The sequence below is a fragment of the Schistocerca serialis genome, chromosome 6 (genome assembly GCF_023864345.2).
Source record: "Schistocerca serialis cubense isolate TAMUIC-IGC-003099 chromosome 6, iqSchSeri2.2, whole genome shotgun sequence".
Taxonomy (NCBI): domain Eukaryota; kingdom Metazoa; phylum Arthropoda; class Insecta; order Orthoptera; family Acrididae; genus Schistocerca; species Schistocerca serialis.
Genome location: NC_064643.1, coordinates 646,411,867 through 646,429,240, shown reverse-complemented (window position 1 = coordinate 646,429,240; position 17,374 = coordinate 646,411,867). Strand labels below are relative to the sequence as shown.

Sequence of the window (17,374 nt, the reverse complement as noted above, 5' to 3'; positions counted from 1 at the left end):
GTATCGTGTTAAAGCTGCATGGGCAGCTGTACCTGTACACGCCATCCAAGCTCTGTTTGACCCAATGTCCAGGCGTATCAAGGAGGTTATTACGGCCAGAGGTGGTTGTTCTGGGTACTGATTTCTAAGGATCTACGCACCCAAATTGTATGAAAATGTAATCACATGTCAGTTCTAGTGCACTATATTTGTCCAATGAATACCCGTTTATCATCTGCATTTCTTCTTGGTGTAGCAATTTTAATGGCCAGTAGTGTACAATTGGAGCCCTGTCCCTTCCTCCAATGCCAACTGTACTTACAGTTACGGTGTCTAACACTAAACTGACGGACCCATCTAGGATCTTAACTACTACTTATAGGTCGTAGAAACAACTATCAAAAGTTTATATAATATCCTGTTTTTCCACTTTCCGTTCATACTGCATCCTAGGGTAAGATTCAATACAGAAAAGTTCGTGTGATTTTTATCTTTAATGCACATATAAAATCTTTAATGACCCCTGGTTATGTTGAAAAATTCGTTTTGGGTTTCTGCAACAGAGCATCTTATTCAAGTTTACTGAGATATGTAGAGTGCCTATGTGAACTATATCTTCTTGTTCATTGTCAAAGTACTTATGTTGGGAATTATTTCTGCAATTATCTAAAAGTGATGCTTCTGCAATTGGTCTTGCTTCCAATGCTTGTGACATGGCCATTTCCAATCACAAGGGTACCTTCTTTATGATTTCTCCATAAGGAAAGGACATCTTACCTTCATAAAAATCTGTAAAAACATTAGTTTCTCATAGCCAATTTATACCTAGTAAAATAGGAATATTTAGTCTCCCTAACAACAAACATTGTACATTTGGAAGTGTAATTAATAATACTAAGCTTCACAAATAATTCTTCCCTGAAACTTTTACCCACTGTTCCACAAATTGCAACTATTTCAATTCCAGTAACTGGTAACATTGGTAACTTCTGTAATAGATAATATTCTTCCAGAAAATTCTGGTCAACAACAGATGTATCATGTCCAGAATCTAAAATAATGTTGGCAAAAACCACTACTATGTCACGACTTATTCTAGGTTTAAAGTATTCTTTCACTATTACTTCTCTTTCTTCTGTTATACTGGCCAGTCACATTTATGTGACTACCATCCATGTTCAACATCAGCTTGCAATAACAACTTACAGACAGCAAGTGACAGCACTAGCTGTGGACAGTTCATAAAGCATGCTGCAACTGCATAGTCATCACCGTAATGAGGAAACAGTGATTTATCCAATGTCCAAAAGGGCACAATCATTGGCTTTTGGGTCAAGGGCAGAACCATTTCCAAAATGCCAGTGTTCTGTCGACCTCAAAACACACTATGCATGGCAAAATAATGCTATACAAAACTGCTTCAAGGCAACAGCTCTGCATCACAAGCCACAGATGACAGGGGTGACCCATAGATGACGGGTGAACGATGGCTGTGGAGATGTGTATGGGCAATAGAAATGCAACTGCTTACTAACTGGTCGCCAAGCCGAACCGACAGTGTCTCCTTAAAGACCATTAGTGAACACTGCTGTGTATGAACATTGCTAGTATCTTTGTTGCTTCAGTGATCTCATTACATGTGCAAGTTCTGTCTCACGTGTAGGAAAAGATATTCCATTACTTCTAGTGAAACTATAACCTTTTTTTGTCAATGTTTCATTAACTTCTGAACTATATTTACATAAACAACAATTCATGAAAAGATAAGATAGCTACGTATTGTAAAAATAACATGTTAAGTTGCAGATAGGCACAATTAAAAAGACACTTACACATGCCTTTTCTGCCACAACCTTCATCAGAAAAAGGGAAACGCACACCTTTCATTCAAAGAAGCAAGCACACCTCACACACTCATGACCACCAACTCAGGGAGCTTGGGCCAGAATGCAACTATTACTGGCCCGAGCTGTCGGAGTTGGCTTTCATGTGTGCATGATATGTGCTCGCTTCTGTTAGTAAATTGTGTGTATTTCTGTTTTTATGATGAAGCCTGAGGCTAAAAACTTACGTGCAAGTGTCTTAATTGTGCCTGTCTGCAACTTAACGCTTCATCTTTACGGTAAATAGCAATATATCTTTTCCTATGTTGTAGATACTCCTACCTGAAGTTGCCATTGTTTGCTATATTTACAATGATGCAGATTTAAAATGAAACACACTTCACATTGATCACTCACTTCTGTCACTTGTGATCTAAGTACTATGTTGCCACTTTCTGTCTTATTTGATACATTCCTGTTTTTTATGTGTGACCATACTGTCTTAGAAATATATGATTAAATTCCAATCTCATGTTCAAACAATCCAGATTTTCCTTGCTCTTAATATCTTGCTATATTCTGTTGTCATCTTGCTATATTCTTTCTTTTCATCCCTGTACATTTCTCACTCTGCTTGACTTTGACATTTCCAAAGTCTTTCATCCAATTTTTTAAAAAAATTCTCTAACTTTCATGATTTCTCTGGTGATCTATTTCTTCTTATATTTTTCATTTATTGTTCTGCAGACCTTTGGACACAAGCTATGTTTACAAGGTGACGTAATGTTGAAATTAAAGTTTTCCAGCTTTCCTCCGCATCGTTGTGATATGCAGCTTTCCAGTCTTCTAACCAGAATAACAATTCCATTAAGTTGACAATCTTCAGTCTACAACTACATTTCCAGTTTCAGTTTCAATTTTCTTATTCTGTACTTCAGTTAACTGACTATGGTGATCTGAAATGACTGTGTTAATTATGTGTACTTCCAGTTTATATGAAGGTACATTTGCAAAAACATTATCGTGTCTGATGATGCAGTGCTCTTCGGTGGGCTAATTACATGCAACTTCATATTACATGTGTTTACAACATCATAAAGCATTTTGTACAGATGCTCCATTTCTATGTACTTATATGTAGGTCATCAGCTATGTTGGATATAGGAATTCTTTAATAGCTTTGCCACGTAGTATAGGCTGTTCCAAAATGAATATCTGGTTTTTAAGGCTTTTTAGCAATTGTTACATTCAACTTAGACATATAAATAATAAATCAAATGAAAGACAAACTCAGTTTTGTTTGTATACCTGTGTGCATGTGCTGTTTCCTGTGTCTTCCATTAGAACGCTCTAGCAGTGAAGATGGAAGATGATGACAAGCGAGTCTTTAAGGCATACCACCAGAAATCAGTTTGGAAGGCTGGTCACAAAGCACCAATTCAAGTGCTGACTGAGTGGAGACTGAAAGAGACACAACTATGTCCTTATAATCTGCAGTTGTTATAAGTTTTAAAGCCTACATTCTACAGGCTGTGCACCAACTTTGCTAACAAAATATTGCTGCATGATGAAGATTTTCTTGATTGTGTCGTCTTCAGTGATGAAGGGGAAATGTGAAAACACACAATGTGCACATCTGGGAGCCAGCAAATCCTCATGAGATGATACAGCTCAATGGGGCTCCCCTAAATTGAAGGCTCTTTCCTGAAGTGGAAGAAGCTGAACTACAGAAATTTATAAAGATGGCGCCCCGCCTCACTGGTATAACTCAGTAAGTTATCGGTCAAACAACGTTGTACCCACTTCTGGCATGGCTGCAAGGGCCTCGTTGGCACAACTTTTTTCGCATGGCTGCCACGTTCACCCAAAAAGGAACCATATGATTCTTACCTATAGTGGCTGATAAAGGATCACATGTACATGCCTCCACTAACAGCTAATGTACCCAACTTAAGAAACACTACTGAAGCAGTTCTTGCAATAATTACTCCACACACACTGATCAAAGTCTAGGAAGAACTCTCCTATCAACAAAATTGTGCTGTGTGATGAATGGTACTCACACTGAACAGTTGTAAGAAAAACTGTTTTTAGATGAGATGCTCTTTCATTTTATGTATTATATATAATCATAAGGTGAACATAATAATACTATGAAGCCTTAAAACCCTGATATTAATTTAGAAACATCTAGTACTTCAGGTTCTATTACGAAATTTTTTATCCTAGAGCTTGGAGAGCAATATACCATCAGTGTGACATTGTTCTTAAGTTTCGATGCATCCAAATCACACATTGCGGATATTGTTTAAGATGTCAGTGGAATTCACAATGTGATGCAGGGCACAGCAGCATGTAACATGAAAATACTGTAAGTCACATGATAGCTACTTTATAGTGTGTTGGAACTATCTGCCCACTGCATGCAAATTTATATCATCAGATCAGGTGGCTGCTCTATGGACCTGAAAGATGTCACCCAATCTTTCGTTAATCTAGACACCAACATCCACATACAAAAATCAATTGAGATGGCTTCTAAACATCAGATGTAATTAAGAGGTGGATGCTTCCACATCTATCTTACTTGTGTTTCTGTGATATGCCCCATATGTGGTTTTGCATTGTAAATCTGAAGCCTGATACCTTTTCTTAACTTTTCTGGCAGTCTGTTTACAATTAATTTTCCCCAGGTCTTCATAATTTTTTATTACAGAGTTTCACAAATTTCAGACAACTTGAATGTAAGACTATAATACAATATTTTTCTTCTTATATTCCCAAGCATTGACTGGTGGCTTGCCTCCATTCATTTGACCTAGGTTGTGGTTTTTGCGATCAGACAGGAAATTTTCAGAGCTTTATTGGGTCATTTGGCATGATTTTAGTACACACATATTAAAGAGAAACTTCAGCATTTTATTATTTCTGACTTACAGAGGTAACGGTCATTTTTTGCAACAGGAGGATTGGCTATTTCTATTTTACTCTCTTCTCAATTTCAAAAGTAGTAAGGGACTAATTATACAAAATTTCATGACCATTCACAACTATTACTAATAAGCTATGTGCAGAAAGACATACATGAATATTGCCCTGACAACACATTTATGGCTTAAAAGGCCACTCTGTAACAACACTAACAACGTTGTCTGTGATCAGTAATGAAATTGAAAGTACTACTGCCAACAACTTGCAACTACATAAGTCAAACAAGGGATCTTTCGCAGTTAAGGGCAACTAATTTTTAGATTCCGCTGTTCAAACTTTTCAAGCTGTCATATTTATACCAAAAGCACGGTTCTCAATTCGACAATTCAAGTATAATCATACTTGACCCGCCCAGCTAGCCGTGCAGTCTAATGTGCTCCTTCCGAAGCATGAAGGCATGCCGGTCCCGGCACCAATCTGCCCTGTGGATTAGTGTCGAGGTCCAGTATGCCAGCCAGCCTCTGGATGGTTTTCAAGGCGATTGCTGTGTGAACACTGTCTCCATGTATACGTACACCATAATTATTCTACCACGCAAACAATATATTTGGGGTTACACTCGTCTGATATGAGACGTTCTCGGGGGATGGGGCAGGGGTGGGAAGGCCACTGCACAATAACTCTGGGTTCGGCGTGGGGCGTCGGTGGGGTCGGTGGACTGCTGTGCGGGGTTGTGAATTACTGAGGGCTACAGTGGGACAAAGCCTCTCCGTCATTTATACAGGGTGTATACGTGGACAAGGAAAAAAAAAATCCCGGATTTTCCCCGGACTTCCCGGTTAAAAATACACTTTCTCCCGGGTGAAAAAACACTTTTTCCGTGTTAAGTGAAAATTTTCCCTGTGAAACTTATCAGTCCTTTGAAAGGTTATGATTTTATACACGGCCATTGAATTCCCGGCACTTTAGAAAACGAAACTCCGGGAATAAACCAACAAAATGATAGCTGCGTATTTTCGTATTACGAAAGTATACATTGGAATTCCACCAAACACCGCATGTTACTTTCCGAATCACTGAAACCGAGATTGAGATGCGCTTCTGTAAGCCAGTTATAGCTCATGTCACGTGATCTCGCCAGCCGATGACAGCGGATATTCAGAGCATGGGACACGTGACGTAGTCAGCCAACAGCAACATCACTGTTACGTAGCACGAACACACGAACAGAGGAAGTTAATTGTTTAAATTAGTATACAGTGTTGCTACAAGAAAAACAAAGCCTTCATATATAATATTGGTCTCTAAGGTTAATAAGCTGCAAGAGAAGCTAAGCCTTTGCATACAATGTTGATCTTCTTTGCGCGTGTTACACTTTAAGATATATCACACAAATGTGCCAGTAAAATTTTTAATAGTGACATAAATGTCTTATCTTCAGGGTTCAAAATTCTTCTAAATGGCTCGTCATCAAAGAGTTGATTTTTAAGTGAGAGTAAAACGCTCTGTGATTTAAGAAATTCATGGTACATAGTTCAACTTACGTAAAAGGATATTTACTTTGAAAGTAACGCCTTTCAAACCACCATTCACAATATTTTCCCGCGACTTGTTAGAAATAGGTTCATTTCACCAGTTGCCTGAGAGTGCAGATAACACGCGACACCGCGCTTGTGCAGCTACCATGACGTTGGAAGCCTGTATGTACGTACGCATAAAACATTGAAAGATAATACATTATGTCATAAAAGAAACATGACATCAGAGGATACTCCAAGAGCATCGGAATTTCGTAAACCATACTTAAATGTGAACTTTTTAGGTGCATACTTAAAGTGCACTTTCCTATGGCCAGATTCCCCGTGAAGTAGAGCTCGACTTGATATTAAGTTTTTCAGTGTGGTTTTCGGGATTTAAATTTTCTTGGAGTACCAGGACTGTATTACATCGTGTTTGGTTCTTTATTATGGCATAATGACAAACGTGCTAGAAGATGAAAACGTGCACTTGAAATGCAACGAACAGTTGAAACTAGCCAGTACTGTGGAATTAAATACTTCGTTTCAAATACATTGACTGCCTCTGCGGAAAAGGTTAATAAGAGTCAAATTTCTTTAGCAAACAGACAAAAATAACTTCACTGTCAGGAAAGTTGGAAATAAAATAAAATCTGAAACTAATAACATATTTTAGCCTTCCATAATTATGTGAATGTGTTTTAATTCACTTGATAGCTCCCGGCCACAGATATCCGTTTTGTTTTCATTTGACGTGAGAGTAAACGTAGGAGAGACAGCAAAATCACCAAATGTAAACACCGGTCACGTGGAGACTACCCACTACCACTAACTCAAGACTGCTCTGCGCATCAGCCCCTGATCTACGATATTTGCTAACCGGATCAAAAAAAAAAAAAAAAAAAACGACGAACTTTCAAAAATATGTTCATCTTGTAGCGCACATCTTTCTGAAAAGTCTGAAAAACAAAACATATGCGTTCGAGGATATGTAAGACATGATGTTTGGTCGTAAGTGAGCCAAAGTGCAGTGCCATGTCTCTTCAGACAGCATTCTTCTATCGCACGTCAATGTATTTCGCTCTGTGGAATTGAAACGTGTATATTTTGTAATGGATGCCATCAAACTATATTCAGGACAGTGGAAATTGAAATGTCCTGTGATGCCTCTCCTGCTCCGAGTCAGCCGGTTTGACAGCCTGCCCTCTAAAAAAAATCTTGCAATTAATAGCGAATGGGATTATTTGTAATCGGGAGAACAAGAACTCTTCAGAAAATTTGCACTCTTTTTGCCTATTAGCTAACAACTTGCTGTTTTGTGTGTCATAAAATTAAATATAGGATACATAAAACCAATAAAGACAAGGGCCAAACAATAAAGTACACATTTCTTCAATTAGCTCCTAGCATTTTTTACTACCTAATCTTGCTACAGCTTTACATGGCGTGCTTTCCTTTCTGCGAAAGAAGTATTACCTCATCAAAGTTCATCAAACGTTTTGCTTCATGAAAAATCGAAATGTAGTTGTCTAATACTGAAAAAACTGTTAATACAAATAATACCCAAGACTGGTGTGGTTTCTCGATCTGATTACATCTATTTTGTCACTGTCTGCTAGATAAAACAAAATAGGCCTTTCTAATACGGCAGCAATTTTATAACACACCAAATAAACGAGACTGTTTTGGCACAAATGGTCATTTTTATAACATGACAGAATATAATTCACAAAGTACCAATATCAAATGCCTATGAGGCCTACTACAAACAAAAAGCTTTATGTTAGGAAATAGTTTCACATTTCATTCATACGCACCTGTGTCTCAAACATGAGATCGAAAAGTAGTATTACAAAATTTTTATATAAATTTGGAATTGTCTTATTCTTCCATAATTTGTGTGATGTCCCCGTTTCTTCTCCTTCCTCATTCTAACAAAGAATCTTGTCATCACCAATTCTGTAGCTATTCCTGCCATTGTCAAAATCTGTTCGCCGATTAACTTCACTAACCCGGCCAGAATCACAGGTTTAGTTATCCCGCGATTATTCTCCGGTTAGGCATTGTTACGTGTTCGTACAACACGTTTTCCACGTTACTTCCAGAATAGAACTTAAACGGCTCCTAGCTGGGGCCTGTACAAATGGTCCTCACTAGTGTAGCGATGTGGGCAAAAATTTTCTGTCAAAATTTCATTTTCTTGGATACGCCGAGAAGATAACACGTAATCTTTCTCATCTGTTATTCCTGTTAGTCGTTTATTTCCATTCTGGTAGTCTGATTCTATGGATTTCGCTAGTAATTATAACAACGCTGATCATTCGCAAACCCAATCAACCACATAATCAGACGATTGGCATTCATCCGTTCGGCTTTACTCCGCTCAGCTCGTATATCCCCGTCTCCGTTTGTCTGCGGAAAGTTTATTTCTAGATGCAACGAGGATCCTCCTGACAGAGACATCTTATACACTATGTATGCATTCAAAAGTCAACTTATGATTCGTTCAGAAATCAACTTAAACGTGTTCAAAATTGTTCAACATGGATACGTTTCAGAATCATATGAATAATCGATAGACCAACGTGCGCTGGATGCTAAGCACTTTGTGAATCAAGCTTTTTTTTCCTCAAGAATATGAATTTGCCGCCCCCTTTTCCCGGTAGCATCTAGCTGCTTGCTGCGACTGCTTGCACAGCCAACAACTACATTCCTGTTGCTAGAAGCGTGAGAATCTACTGCTCAAACGCGACTCAACTACGCATGCACAACAGCCCGCTCGTAACCGCTAAAACGAATCTGTTAACAGTTGTGACTTCACGCTCATCGGAGGTAATTTGTTGTTATGAAGCATTGCGTGGTCTTCTTAAAGACTTTGACAGATTTTGCTGTTGGCACACGCTTGCATGAGCACTTTGTATCGTCGTCGTATATGGCGCATTTCCTTTGCAATTTAAGTAATTTCCGTTTTTTTCTCTCGTTTATATTGTTGTTGAAGTGTTATTCTGCAGTAGCGGGATACAGTAATATCCATTGTTAGAGTATCGGTTTTTACCAGTCAAAATTACAAAAAAATAACAGAAAACTAAAACAATGAAAAATTCCCGGAATTCTAAAAAATTCCCGGGTTTTTCCCAGTTTTCTCCCGGATAAAAAAATTCCCAGGTTTTTCCCGGATCTCGCAGTTGTCCCGGGTCGTATACACCCTGTTATAGGCCCCAGTATAATACACGATAATCATACTCTCTTCCTCATTTCCATTTATTTTCCAATTCTGCTTCCAGTGTGCACAGCAATAGCACAGAAATGTCACAGAGAGGAGGGGGGAGGGATGTATCAAAGGAAGGAAACAAGGTAAGAAAAAGCACATCTTAAACTGAAAAACATACCTTGCATCTCTGTCTGCCTCGTGGCCAAAAAATATGGTGGTAACTTCACTGTGATTACAAATGCGGCAAAGTGGTGGGCAAGGATCACCACAGAATCCAATACAGTTATGTCCACATTTAAGTTTCAGCTTACACGGTTTGTAACAAGGTTTGCGGTCACACAGTTCGTGACACTGACGTGTGCATCTCAGGTGTTCACACTGCCAACCACATTTCTCCTGTTTATGTAAAGACCACAAGAAAAGAGGGTTATTAATATGATAAAGATATTTGACAGATAAAAAATATTACTTTGAGAAAAAATTGAAAAATAAATGATATTAAGCAAATAAGAGGGTAGTTTGAAAAGTTCTTAGAATGGAATAGAAGGCAACAAAATAGCTTAATGAAACATTATTTTTCAAAGTAGTCTCCCTATACACTGATGCACTTGGTCCAGTATTGTTCCAATGCCTCGATTCCATTATGAAAATTAGATTCCTCCAAACCTGCAAAATACCTGACAAATGTGAAGGAAGATAATCTACATCCACCGAGGCGAATTTTCAGCTTGGGGAAAAGATGGAAATCTGATGGGAGCAAATTACGCAAATATGGCTGGCGTGGCCAATAATTTGTATCTTAGTTCACGCATCTTTGCCAATGACAACACCACTTATGTTGCGTGCGCATTATCTTGATGAAGAATAACTTTCTTCCTTACCAAACCTGGCCGGGTGTGCATTATCATGATGAAGAGTAACTTTCTTCCTTGCCAAACCTGGCCTTTTTTCATGTATCTTTTGCTGTAGTTGATCCAGGAGGTTAGCGCAGTATTGTCCCATAACTGTTTACCAGTAGGAAGGTAATATATCAAATTCCTCTCGCATCACAGGAAACTAACACAATGTTCTTTCCTGCTGACTGTAATACCATTTCTTTCTTTGGTTGGATATGTTTTCACTGCTCTGACTTGATTTCTCTCTGTGATGTAGTAGTGAACCCAAATTTCATCTGTCATCACAAACCAGTGCAAAAAAATTTATTGGATGTGCTGAAAATAGATCAAACATTTTTAATGAAATTTAAAACAGCTGGTGGATCATAAAATATTGATCACTTGATGTTACTGGAACGTTTTTGTTTTTCAATTACAGATTTCGGGCACTGCCCATACTCAGACCTGTTAATAAATAGTTGCAGAGGTTTCTTTTTGTTATAAGTGCACAGATACACAGGCATATTAAATTATAAATGAGTGTATAAAAAGGGTCTAAGTTACATTGGAGAAACTCCTTAAAGATAACATACCACTGAGAACAAAGTGAATACAAGGCTTTAAAACCATTGTCAATTGTAAACAGACATAAAATGATGACCAATGATTGTCTTTGAGAGACTTTTGTAATCTCACTTCTAAATTTCTAGACGAGTAAATGTACCAGCTACAGCTCTGCACAGGTAAGCTCGCTAATGTTGGATGGTGTAAACATATAGGTTCTATTATACGTAAATGTGGAGATGTGATCAACTGTATTATCATATACAATGTTTGTTTTCAAAACCAGAGAAGTGTATAAAATGTATTGTATGCCATACCTTTCATGCCAACAAATACGAGAATGCCCAATCTCCCCCCCTTTGGCTCAAAATGCAAAATGGGTTTTCAATATTTTTGAGGATCTGTTACAATAGAAAGATGAAAAAAATGTGTTCTTACTTTTGTCTGTGTACAACAATTCTATAATGTACAAATACTTTCATTTTATAAGAGAAAATAAAATCTTATGATACCTGCATTATTTGTGTTTTTAATAGTTTTAGCTCGTTTCTTAATAAATATTACTTTTAATTATTTGTACTAGACCTGTGTTTGCCTATTTGTTGGCATGAAAGGTATGACTTACTATACATTTTATACACTTATCTGGTTTTGAAAACAAACATTGTATAAGATAATACAATTGATCACACCTCTGCACTGATGTATGAAAGAACCTATACACTTACACCACCTAGCATAAGCATGCTTACATGTGTGGAGGTATGTGTTACATATAGTCATCTACAAGTAATGTACAGTGAGGTTAAGAGTTTCTGTACGACTATTGTGTCTTCATGATATGTTTATTCATGATTTAAATGGCTTTAATGCATTGTATTCACTTTGTTCTCGATGTATGTACTCTTTAACAAGTCTCTACAGTGTAGCTTTGGCTCGTTATAACGTCAAGTTTAACACATATATTTCAGAACGACACAACACATATAAGTCACTGAGCAAGTTGACAAAGCAAGACATGTGAACAAGGTAACATTCAAATAAGCACTGAGTCCCAGTCTAGCGACCGCTGCTCGGCTGGCCGCTTAGGTGGCGCAGCTGCTGCATGGCTGGCAGACAGCGCCGCACGTGGAGGACGCGCGTAATTGTGCGGTGGCGCTTTGAATGATCGGCGAGTCACAACACTTTTCCCCACTTTGAAATTATTGCACTGGTCTTGATGCAGGTGTCCTGGAGATGGCTAACGTCAATGGGCGTTGTTTGACTCACCGTAAAGTCTCGAGGAGGAGGCTTCCCGTACGGACGGAAGTGTCCCTGATGATAACAGGTCGAGATGACAGGAGACGTAGGGGTCGAATCTGCTGGGGCCCCATGCACCAATCTGCCCGTTGCGGCAAGTCCAGTTGATATGACAGGAGACATGGGCGATGTGTTGGCGTCCGTTGGAGGAGGAGGCGAGTAGATTTGCTCTGACAGAGAATGGTCATCCGGTTCCTGCATGGGCACGTCTCCTGGTGGCGTCCGTTCTCGTGCTGGCATCGCGATGACGGTGAGAAGGCTGCGTTGTGAGTATTGAGAGATGCCAAGATCCCGAGTGTCAGGTAGAGCCAAAGGTGGTGTAGCGGCATTCGGAACAGGTGTTGCTGGCACACGAGGCCGAAGCTGGTCCGAATGACGCACTGCAACACTGTGTCCGTCTGGATTTCATACAGGCGTCTGTCACGGTGTCTTAAGATGCGGCCCGGGCTCCATTTTGGCCGCCTGCCATATCCCCGTACCCAGACGAGGTTGTCGGAGGTGAACCGGCCAAGTGAAGGCACCTGCGGCCGTGAGGTGGAAGGCCGCAGAAGATGAAGTAGCATGCGGGGCTGTCGGCCATGTAAGAGCTCAGCCGGGCGGTGGTCGCCCATGGGGGTGAAACAGTAAGACGCCAGAAACTGGAGAAGTGCGCCATCATCAGCAGCAGAAGAAGTCAGAAGTTTCCGCATCTGAGCCTTAAATGTGCAGACCAGTCGTTCAGCCTCACCGTTGGATTGTGGATGGAACGGCGGGGCCGTGACATGCATAACGCCGTGACGAGCACAAAAATCCCCAAATTCGGAAGAGGCAAATTGTGGATCATTATCAGTAACACGAGTAGAGGTGAGGCCTTCCAAAGAAAAAATGCGGGCGAGAGCACTGGTGGTTGCCGCGGTGGTAGGCGAGTGCAACGGACAATGAAAGGAAAGTTAGAGTAGGCGTCCATTACGAGGAGCCAATAAGTACCTAAAAAGGGTTCCGCAAAGTCAGCATGGATGCGCTCCCAAGGCTTCTCAGGCGAAGGCCACGGTGACAAAGGTGACTTCGGGGCAGCGGCCTGTGACGCACAAGGGCCGCAGGCAGCGACCATGTGTGCTATTTCAGAGTCGATGCCAGGCCAATACACATGACGGCGCGCCAGAGATTTTGTGCGACACACACCCCAGTGCCCTTGGTGAAGGAGGCGCAAGACCGAAGCACGCAAAGATGCAGGTACCACAACACATGGCGAAGCATTGTCAGTGGAGAGGAGGATAACACCATCCCTAGCCGTGAGGCGGTAGCGCAAAGTGTAGTAGTTCCGCAACGGATCAGAAGTCTTAGTGGACGGGCGATCTGGCCAACCCTTCTGAATACAGCGTAAGACCCGGGAGAGGGTAGGGTCAGAACCTGTAGCAGCCGCCAGCCTGTCCCCTGTGATGGGGAACCCGTCCACAACCCGCTGCTCGGCAACATCCAGGTGGAAACACAAAAGTTCGTCCCTATCGAATGCCTGATCAGGACCCATGGGAAGGTGAGACAGAGCATCAGCATTTGCATGTTGAGCCGTTGGCCGGAAATGAATCTCATAATTGAAACGAGACAAGTAAAGAGCCCAACGCTGGAGGCAGTGTGCAGCCTTGTCGGGAAGTGACGTTGATGGATGAAACAAGGAAACAAGTGGTTTGTGATCCACAACAAGATGAAATTTTGAGCCATAGAGAAAAACACCAAACTTACGAAGAGCATAAATAATAGCCAAAGCTTTTCTCTCAATTTGAGAATACTTCTGTTGGGCATCTGTGAGCGTTTTGGAGGCATAAGCAATGGGTTGTTCCGAACTGTCAGAAAAACGGTGCACAAGGACTGCACCGACCCCGTATTGAGAGGCGTCTGTGGCAAGAACAAGATGTTGGCCAGGTCGATTGGTAGCCAGGCACGGGACCTGTTTCAGCAGTCTTCCATTTCTGGAAAGCCACTTCGCATGACGCAGACCATAGAAAAGGCACGTTTTTATGCAACAGGCGATGCAACGGCTGAGCCACCGAAGCCGCAGACGGTAAGAACTTGTGATAGTATGCTATTTTCCCCAAGAAGGCCTGCAGTTCCTTAACAGATGTAGGGCGAGGAAGGGCATCGATCGCAGCGACAGTTTGCTGAAGCGTACGAATACCATCCCGAGAGAGTTGAAACCCCAAGTACGTGATAGATGCCTGAAAAAATTGTGATTTCTGAAGATTACACTTAAGACCGGCAATCTGTAAGACATGAAAAAGTGTGCGGAGATTTTGAAGATGTTCTTTAGTGGTGGAGCCAGTGACAACAATGTCATCCATGTAATTGATACACCCAGGGACAGGGAGCAATAATTGTTCCACGAATTGCTGAAAGAGAGCAGGGGCGCTAGCAACCCCGAATGGCAAGCGTTGGTATTGATAGAGGCCGAAAGGCGTGTTAAGGACCAGAAACTGCCAGGAAGCAGTGTCGAGAGGAACTTGATGATAAGCTTCTGACAGGTCAATATTAGAAAAATACTGGCCTCCAGCAAGTTTAATGAACAGTTCTTCAGGACGGGGCATAGGGTAAGTGTCGATGAGGCATTGAGCATTTACAGTGGCTTTGAAATTGCCACAGAGACGAATATCACCATTTGGCTTAGCAACGACGACAGGAGAGGACCACTCACTGGAAGTGACAGGAAGCAAGACCCCTGAGGGACAAAAATGTCGTCGACAAGGGATCCAGTTGAGCATAAGGAATAGCATCAGAGACAATATTGACGGAGTCATCTATGGAGAACCCAAAAACGCGAAAGGCATCGAAACCAAAAAGATTTTCTGCATTGCTCTGGTCGACCACAAATATGGGAACAGTGGGAACGATGGATTTGTAAGATACCTCAGCAGTAAACTGTCCCAAGAGAGAAATCTTCTGTTTATTGTACTTCTGTAATTGCCTAGTGACAGGTGACAGGAGTGGAGAACCCAACTGAAGATACGTCTGAGAATTAATTATAGAGGCAGCAGAACCGGTATCCACTTGCATCTCGACCAAGAATTTGGACAGTGAGGAATAACTTCCCTGAAAGGGAAGAAGTACAATTGACAGACAACACAGAATCAGAATCAGCGTCATGTTCATGAACATCATGTATGCGGTTGGATTTGCAAACGGAAGACACATAACCTTTCTTTTTGAAATTGTGACACACAGCCCAATGTTGGGGACAATCCTCACATGAATGTTTCGTAAAACACCGTGGACATGATGGAAGTTGCCGGGGGTTTTGCTGCAGTTTCTTAGCGGGTTGTTTGCGGCTAGGCTGAGGCTGCGCGTGGGAGCGCACTGCGGCCACGTCGGCCGGCGGGTACGCGCCGCACGCATCGTCAACAGCGCACAGAGGTTGTATTTCCCCGACATCACCTCACGCCTCTATTTGCGCCCCAGCGGCACGAGAAATTTCGAAAGACTGCACAATGGAGAGAACTTCATCTAGAGTCGGATTCGCCAACTGAAGGGCACATTGCCGAACTTCTTTGTCGGGCGCCGACCGGATAATAGCATCCTGTACCATGGAATCGGCATAGGATTCTTTGTGAACGTCAGTAACAAATTGACACTTTCGACTGAGGCCGTGAAGTTCAACAGCCCAAGCACAACAGGATTGATTCGGTTGTTTTTGACAATGATAAAAGGCAACACGAGAGGCTACCACATGCGTTTGCTTTTGAAAATAGAGACAGACAGAAGTGAGCACATTTCAGCAAAGGACAAAGATGCAGGATCCTTCAAAGGAGCCAATTGCGACAACAACTGATACGTTTGAGGTGAAATCCAGGAAAGGAACAGAGACTTACATGGTTGTTCGTCCATGACATGAAATGCCAAGAAGTGCTGTCGAAGACGTTTTTCATAATCAGACCAGTCTTCCGCCGTCTCGTCGTAAGGAGGAAAAGGAGGTATAGCCAACGACGAGAAACGCCCCGCATTTGACACCGCGACGAAATCGCGAATCGCCGCTGTTAGAAGCGTTTGCTGTTCAAGGAGATTTTGCAATAGTTGCTCGACAGTAGCCATGGAATCCTGTGGGTCAATGGTGGAAAGGAAAAATCCACTACCTCGTCGCCAATTGTTATAACGTCAAGTTTAACACATATATTTCAGAACGACACAATACATATAAGTCACTGAGCAAGTTGACAAAGCAAGACATGTGAACAAGGTAACATTCAAATGAGCACTGAGTCCCAGTCTAGCGGCCACTGCTCGGCTGGCCGCTTAGGTGGCGCAGCTGCTGCATGGCTGGCAGACAGCGCTGCGCGTAGAGGACGCGCGTAATTGCGCGGCGGCGCTTTGAATGATCGGCGAGTCACAACAGCTCCTTTAAACACGTTTCTTATTTAATATGCTTATGTATCGGTGTCAACTTGTAAATAAAATACATCTCTGTTACTACTTATCTGCAGATCATCTGAAGGTGGGCATCACCTGAAACACATAATGCAAAAGTAAAAATGTTCCAGTAACATCAAATAACCTTTATTTTATGAGCTACCAGCTGTTTACAGATCTTTTAATAATTTTTTTTTTTAATAGCCACATGCTCCTATAATGACTTTGTCACATTCAAAAGGTCAAAAATTGTTAGGACATTTCCATTCTGATGTATTTCTGATCCTGCAGCACCAATCTAGTAGCAGATAATTCTCTCATACTCAGTTCCAATGTTAAAATGTGATATGACTGTTCAGATGACATCAGTATAGAATCAGAATTTCTTACACTTTCAGCAGGAAATCCCCCACAACCATTTTATACACTTTTGCAACAATTTTTGGGCAGTGGCACATCTTGTCTGCCGCTATGCGGATCGGATCATCATCTAAGTGGACCTGATCAAGTTTAAAGTTTTTTGTCCACTTGGCAAAAGTTAAATATAAAGGGGCTGAATCCCCCAGTGTGTTCTGAAAATTATGACAAACTTTCTTTGCTTTGATACCTTTCTTTATGAAGTACTTAATCACTGTTCGATTCTTTATTTTTTCCATCTTCACAAATCACTTCACGGGCCCAACAACACACACACATTCATACCACAGATCTCTACCCAGAGCACTGATGCATCATATGTTCACTCATGAAGGATGACCTGTTATTACTTCTGAGTCTCACTGTGCTACTGCTGACAGCTGGTGG

The 17,374-nt window shown here is 41.2% G+C and overlaps 1 protein-coding gene across 1 annotated transcript in view; it reads right to left on the bottom strand.

The window, feature by feature from the left end:
- The window catches only part of LOC126484625 (NFX1-type zinc finger-containing protein 1-like), a 269,764-nt gene that overhangs the window by 58,723 nt on the left and 193,667 nt on the right, over positions 1-17,374 (bottom strand). Inside the window, exon 13 of the mRNA XM_050108209.1 lies at positions 9,640-9,857. Within this exon, the coding sequence (XP_049964166.1) occupies positions 9,640-9,857 (218 nt within the window). The remainder of the gene's footprint in view (positions 1-9,639; positions 9,858-17,374) is intronic.